Source organism: Pelodiscus sinensis, chromosome 24 (assembly GCF_052426305.1).
Source record: "Pelodiscus sinensis isolate ZL-2025 chromosome 24, ASM5242630v1, whole genome shotgun sequence".
Lineage (NCBI taxonomy): Eukaryota > Metazoa > Chordata > Testudines > Trionychidae > Pelodiscus > Pelodiscus sinensis.
This window is the reverse complement of record NC_143075.1, coordinates 24,069,758-24,089,437: the sequence shown is the minus strand read 5'-3', so window position 1 is coordinate 24,089,437 and position 19,680 is coordinate 24,069,758. Positions and strand designations below refer to the sequence as shown.

The 19,680-nt window shown below is 51.5% G+C and overlaps 1 protein-coding gene across 1 annotated transcript in view; it reads right to left on the bottom strand.

The window, feature by feature from the left end:
- EPHA8 (EPH receptor A8) overlaps positions 1–19,680 on the bottom strand; it is a 122,831-nt gene that overhangs the window by 55,036 nt on the left and 48,115 nt on the right. Inside the window, exon 3 of the mRNA XM_075906308.2 lies at positions 18,105–18,768. Coding sequence (XP_075762423.2) covers positions 18,105–18,768 — 664 coding nt within the window. The remainder of the gene's footprint in view (positions 1–18,104; positions 18,769–19,680) is intronic.

The following is a 19,680-nucleotide window of genomic DNA, read 5'->3' as shown; positions in this document are numbered from 1 at the left end:
GTGTGGAAGGGATAGAGAAATTTGTGGGGTTAACAGGCACAGATAATTATCTAACAAATTTTTGGACTATATTGGGCACAATTTTTTATTTCAAAAGGCTGAGAAAGCCACTATGTGGAGGCTGTTCCAGATTTGATTTTAAGAAATAGGGAGGAACTGGTTGGGACTTTAAAAGTGGAAGGCAGCTTGGGTGAAAGTGATCATGAAAGGTCACGATTCTAAAAAATGGTAGGAAGGAGAACAGAAGGCAGACTTGAGGAAACTCAGGGAGTTAGTAGGTAAGATCCCATGGGAAGCAAGTCTCAGAGGAGAAATAACTGAAGACAGTTGGCAGTTTTCCCAAAGAGATATTAAGGCCAGAAGAAGAAACTATGTGACTGTATTAGAAAGACAGGCAATATGACAAAAGACCACCCTGGCTTAACCAGGAATGATCTAAAAATCAAAGGAGTCCTAGAAACACTGGAAACTATCATAAATTACAAGGGATGAATATAAACAAGTAACAAGAAGACAGTAGCAAAAGTAGAAAGGGCAAGGCACACAATGAGCTCAAACTAGCTGGAGATAGAAAAACAAAAACAAAAACAAAATCTACAAATATATTAAAGACAAGAGGAAGACCAAGGAGAGTGCAGGCCCATTACTCAACTAAGGGGGAAAAACAATAACAGAAAACATGAAAATGATGGAGGTGCTTAAAGAGTCCATTTAAGTTTCCAACAAGAAGGTTGGTGGTGATTGGATGCCCAGCATACTGAATGCTGGAGAAAATGCGAAGGTAAAATAGAAAAAAAATCAAAATTATTTAGACCAGTTAGTAGCCTTCAAATCACCAGGGCCTGATGAAATACACCCTAGAATACTCAATGAGATGACTGAGGAGATATCAGAGCTATTAACGATTATCTTTGATAAGTCAGGGAAGATGGGAGAGATTCCAGAAGACTGAAAAAGGGCAAATTAGTGCCCATCTATAAAAAAGGGAAATAAGGACAATGCAGGGACTTACAGATCAGTCAGCTTAACTTCTGCACCCAGAAAGATAATGGAAAAAATAATTCAGAAATCCATTTGCAAACATCTAGAAGATAATAAGGTGATAAGAAACAGCGTGATAATAAGCTCATGTCAAACCAACCTAAGAGTTTCTTTCATAGGATAATAAGCCTCGTGGATAAGGAGGAAACAACAGATGTGGTACATCTAAACTTTAGTAAAGCATTTGATATAGTCTTGCATGACTTCCTCATAAATAGAGCAGGGAAATGCAAATGAGACAGAGCTACTATAAGTGGGTAACTGGTTGGAAAACCATTCCAGAGAGCAGTGCTGCATGGTCACGGTCATGCTGGAAGAGTATAACAATTGGGGTTCTGCGGGGGTCAGTTCTGGGACCAATTCTGTTCAATGTCTTCATCAATGATTTACATAATGGCATAGATAGTACACTTGTAAAGTTTGCAGATGACACCAAGTTGGGAGGGGTTGAAAGTGCTTTGGAGGATCAGATTAAAATTCAAAATGATCAGGACAAACTGGAGAATTGTCTGAGGTAAACAGGATGAAGTTTAGTAAGGACAAATGCAAAGCTCTCCACTTAGGAAGGAACAATTCGCTGTTCACACAGAATGGGAAGTGAAAGTCTAGGAAGGAGTACTGTGGAAAGGGACGTAGGGGTCACAGTGGATCACAGGCTAAATAGGAGTCAGCAGTGTGACATGGTTTGGAGGCTTTTGGCCCTGCCCTACCCTGCCCAGGAAAGGAGCAGTACAGGAGTTCTCCAAGCTCCTGGAGTGGCAGTGTAAGAAGCAGCCAATCATGGCTCAGCAAACCAGTATAAAAAAGGCTCCTGGGCCACAGGCAGTTCCTCCTTGGAGCTGGAGGAGTGAAGTCTGGGTGACTGGCTGGTTGAAGAAGCAGCAGTACCATGGACAGCTCACTGTGAAGCGCTTACTGCAGAGGGGACTGATGTCTAGAGAATGCTGCTGAAGGCTGGGGCCTGGCTGGTGGGAAGAGCTACGGAACCCTGGATAGAGCACCGCTGGGACTTCATTGAGACAAAACCCCGAGGTAAGGGCAAGGATGGAGCAGGGCTGTGGGGAAGTAGCCCAGGAAGTCAGAATAGCAGCAGAACTTTAATGAAAAAGATACCACAGACACCTGCTATTTTGGAGGTCCCTGGGCTGGAACCCACAGTACTGGGTAGGGACGTGAATGACTAGTCGACTATCCGATAAGCAAATGCTTATCGGATAGTCAACACACTAGTCAACTAGTTGCTCCCCCCCTTCCTGCCTCTATCAGAAAGGCTGTGTCTAAATTACATGGCTCCAACGATGGAGCCATGTAGATGAGGGTTGTAGGCAAAGGGAAATGAAGCCGCGATTTAAATAATCGCAGCTTCATTTAAATTTACATGGCTGCCGCACTGAGCCGACAAACAGCTGATCAGCTGTTTGTCGGCTCAGCGCGCTAATCTGGACGCTCCCGCGCCGACCTGAAAGCCCTTTATCAACATCCCCGTTATGCCTCGTAAGATGAGGTTTACCGGGGATGTCGATAAAAGGCTTTCATTTCGACAGGGGAGCGTCCAGACTAGCGCGCTGAGCCGACAAACAGCTGATTAGCTGTTTGTCGGCTCAGCGCGGCAGCCATGTAAATGTAAATGAAGCCGCGATCATTTAAATAGCGGCTTCATTTCCCTTTGCCTGCAACCCTCATCTACATGGCTCCATCGATTGAGCAATGTAGTTCAGACGTACCCAAAGAGACAGCAAGGGGGGAGGGAGACGAGGGCATGCTTTAAAAGTGGTGGCTGGGGCCAGCTGGGGACTCCTGGCTGGGGCTGTTGCTACATTTCAACATTTGATTTGCCAATTAATCTAAATTTAACATCCCTAGGCCTGGGTCCCCCCCCCCCCCAAGTCCCATTAGCTACGGGGGGAAAGAAGCCTGGTCCTAAAGCAACCCAGAAAAGGGAGCACTAAGACACCACCCGTCCAGAGCTGGAAGAAATAGCAAGACCGGGCAGACACGTGTCCATGGCGCAAGGGGACTCGCGTGGGAAGAGGGTCACAGATGCATTATCGGGAGTGCTGTGAGCAAGACACGAGAAGTCATTCTCCCACTCTGCTCTGCGCTGATTACACTCAACTGGAGTATGGTGTCCAGCTCTGGGTGCCACATTTCAGGAAAGATGTGGACAAATTGGAACAAAGAAGAGGAACAAAAACAATTAAAGGTCATGAAAACATGGCCTAGGAGGGTACATTTAAAGAACTGGGGTTTGTATAGTCTGGAAAAGAGACGACCGAGGGCAGACATGAAAACAACTTTCAAGTACCTAAATGGTTGTTACAAGGAGGAGAGAGAAAAATGATTTTCCTTAATCTCCTCTGATAGGACAAGAAGCAATGGACTTAAATTGCAGCGAGGGAGGTTTAGGTTGGAAATTAAGAGACACTTCTTAATGGGGGGTTAAGCACTGGAATACATTGTCTAGGGAGGTTGTGAAACCTCCATTATTGGAGATTTTTAGGAGCAGGTTAGACTAATACCTGTAGGGATGATCTAGATCGGGGTGCGGAACCTCAGGCCTGGGGGCCGGATGAGGCCCCTGGCTTGCCTGGATCCAGCCCCCGAGGCTCAGGGTCCCCCCCCCCAGCATTGGGGGGCCCGCACTGGCGCTCCAGCCTCTCCTCCCCTCCTGCTGCCCCACTGTGGGGCTGGAACACACAAAATCTGCTAGGCTGGGGCCCCCTCGGTTCTGGAGTGGGAGAGGAATCGGCGGGGGGGGGGGAGGTCTTTCTGCTTCTCAGTTGGGCACCACATCAGTGAGGTGGATTTTTGATTCTGGCTCCTCACTTTTGTGCAGCCCCCGACTTGTTTTCCAATGGGTCAGCGGCCCACGACCCCAGAAAGCCTCCCACCCCCGCTCCCAGCAGTGCGTGGTCCTGCCCTGAGCAGAGCGACTGGACTTGATGACTTCTCAGGGTTCCTGCGATTCTATCCCTGGCTCGCCAATGCCACAGCGCTTGGGCGACCTGCACCTCCGACACACGGCTCAGCGCTGGCCTGGGGGCTGGGATTGTGCATCCACACGCCCCACAGGCAGGCACAAAGAACAAAGCGAACCAGAGAAGTTGGGCGAGGCCAAGAACGGGGCCCTAATTTCTTCACAGGTGTTATTCTTAATGAGCATGCAGCCAGCTCCCCGCAAATCGGCATGTTTCATGCGCCTCGTGTTTTACACGTTTCTGTTCGTTTGTTGACACAAACTCTGCCCCACAGACACCGCAGAGCCAGACAGCAGGCAGCCTGGCTGCTCCCCCACCTGCATGAATGGATGTAGGTCAGTTTCCTGATTTGAAATCACATGGTATCTGCATAATAGGTGTAATGGATCAGCTGCATGCACGCAATGTACGATCTGCCACACAGACTCTCTGCAATGGCTTGTGTGCACCCTGCCACCTGCCACCAGGAGAAAACAGGCAGGAGGTTAATCTCTGAAAATGGTACAAGCTGCAGGGAAGAAGAATTTGGAAGGACTGGCCATTTCAGCACCTCCTCCTGTCTCCTGGGCCGTGTGTGATGGTCACCGGAACGTGTACAGCCCTGGGCCCCTCCACACGTAGCAAACGAGGATTTCCAGACACCTGCAGGGTGGGACCGGGGAATGGCTGGCCTGGCTGGACTTCTCCTGGGAGACAGGACAGAGAACCCTGACTCCAGCTGGAGGTGTAAGCACAGGCAGCAGGATGTAATGGCCTCCAAAGGATGTGACTGGTGCTACCAAGAGAGCTTCCCAGCTCCTCCAGGGAGCGCCCCAGGCCCTTGGATGGCTGAGAATGGCTGGAGCCTCCGTTTTATTTCTCCGCAGAATGACAGGCCTCCGACTCCTACCTAGCGAGCAGCAGTGGTTGCATCCGTTGGTGCAGCGCCCACACAATGACTGGAACAGAGGCACAGTGCAACTGGTCCCAGAGCCCACAACCTGCTGTCCTGGCGGACCTCCACAGCCAGAGCCCTGGTGCTTGCAGTGGGGTTGCAGGTGGGAGGAGACCGGGAGCCCCCAGGCAGGGCTGGGAAGATGCTGATAATGAGACTGACACCACGGGAATTAAGCCGAGCGATGTCACCGAGGGGGAGCAGCGCAGCCTGGGTGGCTCTGGGCACAACCCGTGGCCTTGCCAGACTGGGGGAAGAGGGGTGTGCAAGTAGCACAGAGATCGTGCTGACAGGCCGCCACCCAACGGACAAGCTGGGAAGCTGACGGCAGAACCTTGTGCACCCGGCTGCTGCTGCGAGGTGCTGGGCAATGAAATAATCCCAAGGCACCTGCCCCCGAGCAGCGCGGCGCCACCTTTGGGGTGGGACAGGAGAACTCCCCACAGCTGTCCTGGCACCGCTCAGCCCACAGCACCAGGCTCAGGTCAGCAACGCGCCATGGCTTGGGACAGGCGGTGGGGAAGGATTCTGCACCAGTGCCAAGTGGGATGGGAATACAACAGCAGAGTGGCTGAGAATGTCCCTGTGGAGACATCTATTGACAGGGAATACAGGGGACTACGGAACGAACTGATTCAACCCCAAGCAACAAATTCTGGCTTTGTGCACTGAAGTAAAACATTTCATTTTCATAGGATCCCAGAACCCCAGGGCTACAGCCCTCAGGAGCCATCGAGTCCAGCCTCCTGCCCAAAGCAGGACCAGCCCAACTCAACCCTCCCAGCCAGGGCTTGGTCCAGCTGGGACTTAAACATCCCTAGGGATGGAGATTCTCCCCCTCTCTAGGGAACCCAGCCCATTTGTCAGCTTGACAAACATCTGCCTCTGTCCATGTTGCTGCAGTGCCTCCTGGGAGTTGTGGGTCAGGTGTTTCATGCCCCCAACCATCACTTATACCAGGCTCCCAGGCCAACTAGCTCTCCCATGGCACACTGTGATCTCTCATCTGATTGAGACACATAGGGCAGCATGGGAGTCCCATCAATGCAATCGCTCATAGGAGATGTTGCTCAGCCAATCCGGCTCCTAGGGCACAATGGTGGCACGGAGGAGCAGAAGTCCAGCCCCGGGCAGGCACTGCCGGATCCCAGGCAAAGCCGGTTCCATGGCGAAAAGGAAATGTTTCAGGTCGGTCCAGGACATTTCAATTCAGGAGCTGTCAGAACACGTTGTTGCTATAGAAACAAAATGTTCTAATGGTTCTGAATCTAAATATTTCCAGTATTTTTTAAAATATTGATACTTCAACTTTTCATCCCAATTTGGGATGAAACTGACCCAAATATCCACATTTCCCAGAGCAAGGAAATTCCCTTCCGCATCCTGCTCGACCCCAGCAGGACTTTGGCCAGCACATCCTCACTCAGCCCTGGAGTCCGTGGGTCCATCTCTAGGGAAGCCAAGACGGCTGGACATGGCCAAGTCCACCAAGAGAAGATTACGGACTGAGCTCGTCTTGCTCATGTCTGATAGGTAAAAACCCGGAGAGGGAATCGGAAAGTTCTGCACAATCTGTCACATGGGAGCACGAGCAGGCAGACCGAACGAAAGCAGAAACAGCAGCCGCATGTTGGCTTGGCAGGTGGGTGGCAATGCCTCTCCCGTGAGCCTCAACACAGCCAGCCCAGGGGTCGACTCCTCCATGCACAACTGATGCTAAAAACTGACAATCCAGTGTGTGCGCGTTAGGAAGACAAATTGTAACGGACGCTTTGATGTTACTTTGAACATTGTTATCAGCTTTGGATTCCTCAGCTTAAAATGACAGAACACTGGGAGGGACCTCGAGAGGTCACCAAGTCCAATGCCCTGTGTACATGGGTGGACCAAGCGCCATTTACCCACCCCGATAGGTGTTTGTCTAACCCGCTCTTCACAATCTCCACTGATGGTGTGATGGGGGGGAGGGGACGACTCTTTTCGGCTCATTCCAGCCATTCGGTTAACTCAATGATCTGTCAGGGTTAAACCCAGAGACAGGAGGCTCTTGAGCGTCTCCAGGAAGTGTTGGCAGGGAGCGGGGAGAGTCAATCCCACACAGAGACAAACACCTACAAGATCTGTATCAGGCATTCTTAAAACTGAAATACCCAGCTGGGGAAGCGAGGGAACAGAGCGACAGAACTGGACAAGTACCCACAAATCAACCACTTCGACAGGCTCACCAAGGAAAATACGAGAACCCCACTGGGCATCCCCTACAGCCCCCAGCTCAAACCCCTCCTGCGCATCATTGGTAATCTACAACCCAGCCAGGAAAACCATCCCTCCCCTCACTGGCCTGGGAGACAGGCCAGTCCTCACCTACAGACACCCTCCCAACCCGAGGCCACACATCACACCTCAGACACACTCACCCATCCCTGCAGCAAACCCCACGGCCAGCGCTGTCCACACAGCCGTATCAGCGACACCAGCACAGGATCGAACCATGTAAGCTAGTGGCTCCCAAACTTCTTTTATACTGCACACCAGCAAACTCATTCAAAAACTTTTGGTGGACCAGCAGGGAAACACTTGCATATTCATTATGGTAATCAATTTGTTTGCATATTTGCATATTCATTATGGTAATTAATTGTAAGCAGACATGTATTCTATTACGTTGCAGCTGTATGCACACAATACATGTCATTGTGTGGACTGGAAGATCAGTCGGCCATTGTGAAACAGACGGCGTGCTCTGCAGAGTAGTTCTGGTTTCACTCATTTCTGGAGAGGCAAAGGGCCCAGCAGGAAGGGGAGGAGAAGGGAGGCTGTGGCTAAGACGAAGAAGGGAGGGAAAGAAAAGCAAAGGGGGACCAAGCCATGGAGAGGCTGGGCTGAAAGCAGCAGGGTGCTAACTCCGGCTCGGAGGGCTTCTCCCCCCCTTCTCCCCTTGCCCCACCCCAACCGCTTGGTTAGTGGCAGCCCCTGCTCAGCCCCAGTTGCCCCGCCAGGGGGTCCCCAAGCCAACCCCCAGGGCTCAATACAGCCAGAAGGTCCTGATCCACCATGCCAGCCAGCCACTCCTGGAGCAGCCCCGGCCCCCAGAACAGCCCTGCTCTGCCACGCAGCCTGGCTGCCCCAGAAGCAGCTTCACGGCCCCAGAGCAGCCACCTGCCACGTAGCCCTGCTGGCCAGGCCACGTGGCTGCCGCAGAGCTGAAACCAGGCCATGGGGAGGCTGCCCCAGTAGGGTCAGCCTCACTGTGTCCCGGATCCCGCAGCGGCACACAGCTGGGGGTGCAGCCTGGCAGAGTGCCATGGCCTGGCAGGGAGGGGTTCGTGGACCGGTGGTTGGGAACCGCTGATGTAAGCCACCACGTCAGAGGCTGATGTAAGCCACCATGTCAGATGTAAGCCAACACGTCATCCAACTGCACATCCTCTGATGTGATCTGTGCCAGCAAGTGCCAGCAAGGCCCCGCTGCCATGTGTACTGGCCAAACCGGGCAGTGTCTGCGACAAAGGATTAACGGGCGTCAGAAATGGGCACACACAGAAACCTGCAGGGGAACGTTTCTACTCGCCTGGGCACCCAGCCATGGATTGAAAAGTCACCTTTGACCGGCGAGATGGAGAGAACCCCACTGCTCTACGAGCCCCCTCCCCCGCACTCCCACAGCCCTGTAGGCACTTCTGATGTGCTCAAGGCCAACCCCCGAAGCATCTTAGGGCCCACATGGATGAGCAGCATGGGGCAGTCGTCAGAAGGCCAGATAATCCTCGAGTCGCCCCCTAACATCTCGGATACGGGCGCTTGGCAGGCAGCACCTCCTGGGATGTCATATCAGGGTGACAGATGGTCATCTCACCCGCCTCAGAGGAGAGTCTCCGACCACCACTACGCTACGTTGCCTCCTGGGGGCGGCGGCTGCAGCCTCCCAGCTTCGGGGGTCCACGGCTTCTCCTCCTCCCTCTTGGGGGTGACTCCTCATCTCTCACAGCCAGGACAGTGCAACCGATCTCCAGCACCATGGAGGGTGGATTGGGAGCAGGGGTGGAGCACTGTCTGCTGCCAGAAGTGACCAGCGGCTTGTGGCAGAGCCATCTCCTCCTCCCCCAGTGGTGCGCCGGCCTCTGGAGCTGGTCGGCCTCAGCCTCGGACGGCTCCACATGAGCACCCTCAAGCAACTCCTGATGGGCACAGATGCACCTGAGCTCTCCCCGCTGCTTCCTGAGGGATTCCCCCAGTAGGCACCTTCCCATCGGATGGTCCCCCCAGCCTGGATTTCTGCAAGTGGGAAATGCAGACCACAGTCCCTGCAAAACCACACCTGGGTCCATGAGCAGGTGGTCTGTCTGGCTACAGGTGCAGGAGGAGGAGACAGGAGCGGTGCTGGCACAGGCCATGTGGCCCTTCCTAGCCACACTGATTGTACCTGGACTCCCTGTTCCAACCTCCCCCTGGAGAAGCTTCAGAGCAGCAAGTGGAGAGGTCGAGGGGAAGGCCACAGGAATGATTAGCACAGGACAGAGGGCACCGAACTGCGTGGGAACCAGAACATACCCGGTTAGTCTGGGAACAGGGAATAATACACGGGCTCTTGTCTGGCTCATCCCCCGACCCGTAGCAGGGGACCCGTGACATGAAAAGCAGCACAGCGAGAGCGGAAGAAAGCAGAGTCAGTTCCAGCGAGATGATACCGAAGCCTGATTCTAGCCAGACTGGCCGCTTCACACACGGGGAGAGTCGATGGGGTGCCCCGCCTCCCCATGTGCTCCCTCAGCACGGTTCTATTCACACTGGTGTCGTGAATCCAGTGAACCTGCTTCTCCCAGACCTCCACTGCCCCTGCCATTCCTTCCTAGGCCTCACTGTGAAGTTAAATCAGCAAGTACTGGGGACTTGCTGCCTCGTGTCCAGCGTTCGGGGCTGCTTGGGGTCGTTCTGTAGGGTAAACTCGGCACGTTTTTAAGGCTCTCTACACTACACATAGACTAGTGATAGAAACGTAGCCGTGTTAGTCTGGTGTAGCTGGAACAAAAGACAGGACTATGCAGCACTTTAAAGACTAACAAGATGGTTTATTAGGTGATGAGCTTTCGTGGGCCAGACCCACTTCCTCAGATCAAATAGTGGAAGAAAATTGTCACAACCATTTATACCAACCTAACCTCAAGATGATTCTTACCAACAACTACAGGGCATACCACACTAATACCAACCCCGAAACCTTCCCTTGCAACAAACCCCGTTGCCAGCTTTGTCCACATATTCACTCTGCTGATACCATTATTGGACCTAACCAGGTGAGTTATAAGATCAAGAACACATATTCCTGCACATCCAGAAATATAATTTATGCTCTCATGTGCCGAAAGTGTCCGTCTGCTATGTGCATTGGACAAACGTCTCAGACACTTCACCAAAGGATCAATGCCCACAAAATAAATATTAGTCAGGATCACAAAGAAAAAACAGTTTCTTGCCATTTCAACTGGAAAGGACATTGTCTCGACGACTTGATTACCTGCATCCTGCTTCAAAGACCTTTTCAGACCACACTTCAAAGAGAATCCTCTGAACTATCATTCATGCTTAAATTCGACACTTAACACTTGGATTTAAACAAAGACATTAATTATCTTACCCATTACAAAGATAGCTTCCCCAATTGTCACCTCTAATATCATTAGCTCACAGACATTCACCTTCCCTCCCATTCCCCTTCTGTTCTGAAATTTGATTTGTTCTTTTCATATGTGTTCATTTTTTTGAATTGTATCCTTTGGTATATATGGTTGTGACAATTTTCTTCCACTATTTGATCGGAGGAAGTGGGTCTGGCCCACGAAAGCTCATCACCTAATAAACCATCTTGTTAGTCTTTAAAGTGCTACATAGTCCTGTTTTTTGTTACACTACACGTAGAACCTGTCTTGTGCCCTCTCCACATCACGGTGCTTACTGGGGAGATGGTGAGTGTGGGAACCCGACTTCAGCAACACAGCTCTCAAGACCACATGGCCAGAAGAAATCTGCTAAAACACACGGATGATCTTCAGGTGACATCTGGCGGAAAGTTCCAATTCAATGTGACTTCCCACCACGCTCTTCAGCAACTCCCTGCGGTGGAATGCATCATGGGGCCCATGAATCACTGGGGGTATGTCTACACTACCCTCCTAGTTCGAACTAGGTGGGTAATGTATGCATACCGCACTTGCTAATGAAGCCCGGGATTTGAATTTCCCGGGCTTCATTAGCATAAGCGGGGAGCCGCCATTTTTAAATCCCCGCTGCTTCGAACCCCGTGCCGCGCGGCTACACGGGGCTCGAACTAGGTAGTTCGGACTAGGGTGCCTATTCCGAACTACCGGTACACCTCGTTTCACGAGGAGTAACGGTAGTTCGGAATAGGAACCTAGTCCGAACTACCTAGTTCGAGCCCCATGTAGCCGCGCTGCACGGGGTTCGAAGCAGCGGGGATTTAAAAATGGCGGCTCCCCACTTATGCTAATGAAGCCCGGGAAATTCAAATCCCGGGCTTCATTAGCAAGTGCGGTATGCATACATTACCCCGCTAGTTCGAACTAGCGGGGTAGTGTAGACATACCCTGGGCGAGGCAGAAGGAGGGTCATGGGCTACCAAAGGCCCAATTAGCCCAAATTAAGACACCTGGAGCAGGAAAAGGCTTTCAGGGAGCAGCTTAAAAAGAAGATATCTACTCAGCTGGAGGAGAGCGGCCAGAACTGGGGGGCTCTGACGGTGGGGAAAAGGCTGGGGCAAGGTGCCTGGCCAAGCTCCAGGGGAAAGGGAAGAATTTGTTTATGCTGCTTCAGTCTCGTGTGCTTTGGGTGCCTTGGAAGGGCAGAGGGTGGGCTGAGTCCCTGCAGCCGAGGTGTGGGTGGGTAGCAGAACCGCGGAAGATCAGTTGAGAAACAGGATTGCGGGGCTGCTGAGCCACATGGTGCCAGCAGGGGGCGCTCTGTAATGAGAGTGTAGCAAGTCCCAATATTAGTGCAACAGGCAATAATTGACTCATCCTGTCAATCACCTCCCTGCAAGTGGCGGGGGAGGGGTATCCAGAGACTACATGGACATGGACGAAAACGGATACAGATCTTTGCATCTAAGGTTTGTGTGCTCGATATGAACAGAGTGAATTTTTCATAGTGAAAAGGGCTTTTGGAAAGATTTATAACCTGAATGAATTTGTCGAAATTGGAAATTAGCCGTTTTAATTGTCAGGCGGGCAGGCGCCAGATTCCAGCGGCTAGCACCCCAGCAATTTTTCATTCTCCGCCACTGGGACGAGACAATATAAATCACTCTGTGGAGCCATAATCATCTTTATATTAATATCAGGGAAATTCCGTTGTGGCTGGGACAAGAAATGAAAGACGAGAGACTTTGCCTTTATAGCAGTGTTTAAAATGTGATTCCAGATTAATTTCCTGTTGCCTTTCCCAGCCAGACGCCTGATTTGTCAAAGCTAAAGATGTCTGACCAGCGGATGACTTCTCCCCCCTCGCCCTGTTTTCCTAAGTACCTGCCCGAATGATGGACGACAGGTCAGGAAAATGGAGCCTGGCCGATGCATTTCTGAGCCTGGCAGCGCTGGGGGCCGGGAGGCGGAGCAGCACGGCTGGGGACTGATGACCCTCAAACCAGGTGTAGGATGAGGCAGAGGGGCATCCAGCAAGCTGCTTTCTGGGCACCATTCCCTCTGCATTCACCTTTTGGGGTTCCTTTGGCCTGGGCCTGAGCCCGAGCCCAGAGTCGGCCTTTTGTCAGGGCCAGTCCTAACCAGTCCTAACCTTGCCCATAGGTTTGCCAGATGGTTTTAAAAAAAACACCAGACAAAAATTTGTCAAGCAAAAAAAGGGGGGGGGGTCGGGAAACTAGGGAAACCTGGGGGGAGGATTTGGGAGGTCGCCCCTCAGACCGGCTCTGCTTTTTGTATCATGTTAGTAATGGTAATCCAGCCTGCTGAGGGACGGGTGCCCCGACTCTTCCCCCCACAATGCCAGGGGTCTACCAGGGCCAGTGATACGATGCTGACAGCAGCACTCGGGTCCCCTGAACTCAATGGGTGGCGCCACAGGGCAGGACCAAGCACCAACCAGCCCATCCCTCCAACCTGCCTTTAAAAATCTTCAGAGATGGAGATTCCACAAGCTCCCTAGGGAATTTATTCCAGTCTGTAACCCCCCTGACAGGTAGGAAGTTTTTCCTAATGTCCAACCTCAACCTCCCTTGCTGCAGTTTAAGCCCATCGCTGCTTGTCCTGTCCCCAGAGGCCAAGGAGAACAATTCTTCTCCCTTTTAGATACCTGAAAACCGCTCTCATGTCCCCAGTCAGGCGTCTCTTTTTCAGACTAAACAAGTGCAGTTCTTTCAATCTTCCTTTAAAGACCCTGGTTTCTAGACCTTTCATCTTTTTTGTTGCTCTTCTCTGGATTGTCTCCAATTTGTCCACATACTTTGTAAAATGTGGCTCCCAGAACTGGACACAACACTCCAGTTGAGATCTAACTAGCGTCGAGTAGAGCGGAAGAATGACTTCTCATGCGTTGCTCACAACACTCCTGTTAATGCAGCCCAGAATCACGTTTGATTTTTATGCAACAGTGTTGTGCTGTTGACTCAAGTTTAGTTTATCATCCACTATGACCCCGAATCCCTTTCTGCAGTGCTCCTTCCTAGGTAATCATTTTTGTGTGTGAAATGGATTGTTCCTTCCTAAGTGGAGCAATTTGCATTTGTCTTAAGAACATAAGAATGACCAGACTGGGTCAGACCAAAGATCCATCTAGCCCAGTGTCCTGTCTGCCCACAGTGGCCAATGCCAGATCCCCCAGAGGGAGGAATCACAATAGGTAATCCTGACATAATCCCTCCCCTGTTATGCACCCCCAGAGAAACAAAGGCTAAGGACCCATTCCTACCCACCCTGGCTAATAGCCACTGATGCTCCTAACCTCCATGCATCTATCCAGCTCTTTTTTGAATCTAGCGTTCACCACATCCTCTGGCAAGGAGTTCCACAAGTTGACTGTGTGCTGAGTGAAGAAAAACTTCCTTTTGTAGATGCTGCTATTAATTAACCTGCTGCCTATTAATTTCATCTGGTGACACGAAGTTCTTTTATTGTGAGAATAAGTAAATAACTTTTCCTTATTCACTTTTTCCATATCAGTCAAGATTTATAGACCTTTATCATATCCCCCCTTAGTCTCCTCTTTTCTAAGCTGACAAGTCCAACTCTTTTTAATCTCTCTTCATATGGGACCCTTTCCAAATCCCTCATCATTTTTGTTGCCCTTTTCTAAACCTTTTCCAGTGCCAATATATCTTTTTTGAGATCAGGCGACCACATCGGTTCGCAGTGTTCAAGATGTGGGAGTGCCATGGTTTTATATAGAGGCAATAAGATATTTTCTGTCTTATTCTCTATCCCTTTTTTAATGACTCCTAAAATTCTATTTGCTTTTTTGACTGCCCCTGCACGCTGAGTGGATGTTTTCAGAGAACTATCCACAATGACTCCTCTTGAATAGTTGTAGCAAAAGTAGTCCCCATCATATTGTGTATATATAGTTGGGATTATTTTTTCCAATGTGCATTACTTTACATTTATCAACATTCAATTTCATTTGCCATTTTGTTGCTCAATCACTTAGTTTGGGGAGATCTTTTTGAAGCTCTTCCCAGTCTGCTTTGCTCTTAACTATCTTGAGCAGTTTGGTACCATCAGCAAATTTTGCCACCTCACTGTTTACCCCTTTCTCCAGATCATTTATAAAAAGTTGAAGAAGTAATTCCTGTTTGTTTTCAGTCTGCTACCTATTAATTTCAGTTGGTGATCCTTAGTTCTTGAGTTATGGGAAGGAATAAATAACTCTTCTTTATTTTCTTTCTCCACACAAGTTATGATTTTATAGACCTCTTTTCTTAGCTGAAAAGTTTCAATCTTATTAATCTCTCCTCATATGGCAGCCAGTTCATACCCTAAAATTTCTGTTGCCCTTTTCTGAACTTTTTCCAAGGCCAAGATATCTTTTTTGAGATGAAATGATCACATCCGCATGCAGTATTCACGTGGGCGTACCATGGATTTATACAGGCGATAAAATATTCTCTGCCTAATTCTCTATCCCTTTCTTGATGATTCCCAACATTCTACTTGCTTTTTTGCCTGCCACTGCACACGGAGTGGATGTTTTCAGAGACGATCCACAATGACCCCAAGATCGCTCTCGAGTGGTCACAGCTAACTTACTCCCCAGCATTTTGTACATATAGTTGAGATTCTGTTTTCCAATGCGCATGACTTTGCATTTATCAACACTGAATTTCATCTGCCATTGTGTTGCCCAGTCACCTAGTTTTGTGAGATCCTTTTGACGCTCTGCATCGCCTGTTTGGACTTAGCTATCTTGAGCAGTTTTGTATCCTTTGCAAATTGTGCCCCCTCACTGTTTACCTCTTTCTCCAAATCATTTAGGAGTAAATTGAATAGAACTGGTCCTAGCATGGTTCTCTGAGGGACACCAGTAGAGACCGCTCTTCATTCTGACAACTGGCAGGTGACATGTACCCAGTCAATTATAACTGAGGGTTTTTTGGGGTTTTTTTATCGCTTCTATAATCTCCCTGGGCATGTCCAAGCCACGACCACCTTCCTGGCCAGATGGTTGGTACTTCATTTGAGTCTGTTTTCTTTCACATACAATGCCACTGCCCCACCAGCATGACCTGGTCTGTCCTTCCGGTATATGTTGTACCCTGGGACACTTGAACCTTTTTTTAATCCAGCAACCTTGGGACAAAGGCCATGATGGATTATGGAATTTTCTGGACGATGGGTGTTCTTGGATCACAGATTAAGGAGGTTCAAATGTGTTTCTGTGTCCCATTTATTACCCTCATTCCACTAAGTTTCTGTGATGCCTTTTAGAGCCTCATTTAACACAAGCCACTCTAGTTCACCCATCTTATTATTTAGACTTTTAGCATTTGTATACAGGCACTTTACAAACCTGTCACTATTTAGCTCTCTGCCATTACAGGATGCTATTGAATGTGATTATTTTTCATTTGACTGTTTCTCATCAGACCTTACTCATATTTTATCATCTTCCTTCCTCTCCTCTTTACTAGGACCCAGAGAATCTCTGTTAATAGACTCTCCTGTAAGGGATATCTCTGTCTGATCCATAGGCTCCTCCGCACCTGCCAGCTTTCCCCCTGCCCTTAGTTTAGAAACTCCTCTATGGCCTTTGTAACGTTGATTGCCAGCGAATTGCTCAGTTAATGTGTGTAGTGGTGAAGAGCCACAAGGCAGGAGCCGTAGAAGAGAGGCCCACAGCACTGCAGATTTAGAGGGAGATTCTAATCTCTTTGCTCTGATAAGATAAATAAAGATCTATTACTGCTGTTGCCTGTCTGGGATCTACCTCAGGGCCCAGGCACCTAGGGCGGAAGATCCAACACTGGATCAGTGCAATGGCTTTCTGCTAAGAACAGTAGAGTTAGTTCCAAATTACCTAGTCAAAGGTGATCATCTACCTAACCCACCCACTCCTACTTCACACAATGTAGCACCAGCCGAAAGAAGTCCTGCGAAACACCCGAGCAGGTCAGACCAACGATAGCCTGCATGCCAGGGTAACACTCAAACCAAGGACACCACGAGAGGTGGAACTGACGCCAGTAACTTATTCTGCCTGTTCTCCCAGTTCTCCAGAAATCCTGCCTCCCCGGGCGGAAAACTGGGTCTTTTCCGTTCTGCCTTTGCAAGTTCTCACCTTGTCTCCTGTCTTGTAAGACAAACAACCCATTTACCTGGCCCCAAAGTTCAAAGAAAGCCCTGGCCCCTGTTTGCGGAGCCGGAGCCCCGCTTCTCGAAGTACCTGGCCGGACGACACCAGCAGCAAATGCCCCCGCAGAGGGGTCTCCGCGGGAGGGGCTCAGTCCACATGCAGCCCTGTGCCAGCAGCACAGCCTGCTCCCCGACTCACCAAGCCTGCGCATCTGTTTATTCAGAGGGAGCCGGAACCCCTGCGTGGGACAGGGAGCGCGCGGGGAGTCTCCTCTCTACCCGGGCGGTGCAGTGGCAGCTCTGGCGGGTGACATGACCAAGGTGATAACCTGGCTTGACAGAGCTCAGGGTGTGTCTACACTACCCTCCCAATTCGAACTAGGGGGGTAATGTAGGCATACCGCACTTGCAAATGAAGCCCGGGATTTGAATTTCCCGGGCTTCATTTGCATAAGCCGGGCGCCGCCATTTTTAAATCCCGGCTAGTTCGAACCCCGTGCCACGTGGCTACACGCGGCACGGAGTAGCTAGTTCGGATTAGGTTTCCTAATCCGAACTAGCTGTACTCCTCATTCCACGAGGAGTACAGCTAGTTCGGATTAGAAGCCTAATCCGAACTAGCTACTCCGTGCCGCGTGTAGCCGTGCTACACGGGGTTCGAACAAGCCGGCATTTAAAAATGGCGGCGCCCGGCTTATGCAAATGAAGCCCGGGAAATTCAAATCCCGGGCTTCATTTGCAAGTGCGGTATGCCTACATTACCCCGCAAGTTCGAACTAGTGGGGTAGTGTAGACATACCCTCAGCATCTGGCTTTGCTGTGACTCCCTGCCAAAGAAAAGCGCTAGCTTGGGTGCTCAGGTCCGCGGGAGGGAGGGCTCTTCTCCTGGGTTGCGAGCTGCTTCCAGCGGGTCCTGGAGCTTGCAGCTGCTGCAGGGCCAGGTCCAGTGCCACGTCCCAGCCTTCCTTGCCTGGGCTAGCAGGCACAGGGAGGGGGAGAAGTCCCACAGCCTCCTGACGGCTGTTCCCATGGCGGGTTCGCTGGGTAAAGGGCCCCCTGGGCCAACATGCTTCTCCTCTCTTGGGTCAGTTTCTGGCCAATGCCGCGGTCAGCTGCTTGGGCCCTAGCCCGGCGCTGCAATGGCTGGACTGCGAGTGCGGCCCAGGATTGGCCGATTGTTACTGAGAGAGGGAAGAAACAAGCCCCCGGCCACCGGGATCCATCCGAATATTCCTGGGACCGTTTCTGCTGCGAGAGCCCCCAGCCCTCCCCTCTAAGACGCAATTAGCCTCCCCGCCCCCAGCTCTGCCAGAGGTAACCAGTAGCCCAGAGACTTACCCATGCAGGACTCCCTGTACTCCTGGTAGCCGGCGCTGCACACGCATTTCCCAATGGGCACCAGCCACTCCCCCTCCGCACTGCAGTACATTTTGGGGGTGTCTCTCTCCTCCGCGTGCCCCACGCACTCTCCCCGCACCTCCACCAAGGAGGAGGAGTCCGCCCCGGTCACCGCCTCGGAGAAGGCGGCCAGGTTCCTGACCATGGCAGGGCACTTCTTGTAGTACACCCGGACGGAGATGATGGCGATGCAGGCCCCGATGTCCTGGAAAGCCAGGTAGAAGCCCCGCTTGCTCAGGGGCCCCACGCCCCGCACCTCGGTGTTGAGCTTGAGGCGCCTGACCCCCAGGTCCGCGCCGGTGAAGCTCTCATCGGCGGCGATGGTATCGATCTTCACAAAGTGGCTCTCCCGCGTGCTGGTGCCCAGGTCCCGGTCAGACTCCAGGTAGTAGAGGTTGAAGGTCTCCTTGCAGGTGCCCAGCACCCCTGGCATGCTGTTACAGTCCCGCAGGGTGAACTTGATCTCCGCGTAAACCCGGCGGGCACCGTCCCGTGGGACCCAGCTGGTCCGCAGCCAGTTGTTCTGGTTCGGGGTCATGACGTTGCAGACCTGGTACGTGTGGATTGGGCTGAAAAACTCGTCCATTTCATTGATGGAATCCCACTGCGGGACAGAGGGGAGAGGTTAGTGCGAGCGCACGGCAGCCACTCACCGATGGGGGAGCGTGCGCGGCTTCCCCCTCAGCAGCATGGTGAGAACGGCCGCTGGCCAAACGATCTCGTGAATAAAACTGATTGTGAACTTGGGGGCGGGCTTTGTGGGTCTACAGGATTTAGGTGCACAAGCCCCATTTAAAGCAGCTGGGATTTGTGTGCCTAAATCCCATGGGCAACTGAAAAATCCCCTTTTCCTTGGGCCCTTTTGCTGTTTGTAAATAATTGGCAACCCCCCCCCTTCCCCCGGGCATGTTGCCTGTCCGTGACGGAGCAGCCCTAGGGCCCTGGGAAGCTCCCGGACTGGCCACGGCCAGTGTGATTAGTCCCTTCGGCGCCTGCTCCTGCTCCCGGCTGGATGACAAACACTGTAAAGAGCTGGCGGGCGAGCAATGCCGGTGCCAGCCTGAGCTCTTCCTGCAGTGCCCTGAACCCCAGGCCTGGGAAGATCATATTCCATCCATTAGCCAAACCCCTGCCCCTGCCAACTCAGTGGCCCATTTCCTTGTGGCCTGGCACACGAGGCCTCTGGCCAACGCCCCCGCCTGCCAAGAGGCCATGCTGAAGTTTGACTTCTGCAGGAGATCCCAGAAATCAGCCCGAGCCGCCAGCAGGGGCCAGTCCTGGCATAAAACAAAGGCCTGGGCGCCAAAGGCACCTGCAGTGATAATCCCCACTCCAGGCCCCGTCTCTGAGACTCGTTTGCTGTGGCCAGCGGGGGCAGCAGCGAAGGAGCAAACACCGGGGCTGCAATGAGCGAGCCCCACCCTGGAGAGGGGACTTGGGGCTCACTCATATTTTTCCTTCCCCAAGTTGCTTGGGTGGCTGCCCTGACCAGAGATCCCCCTGCCGTGGCCCCGGG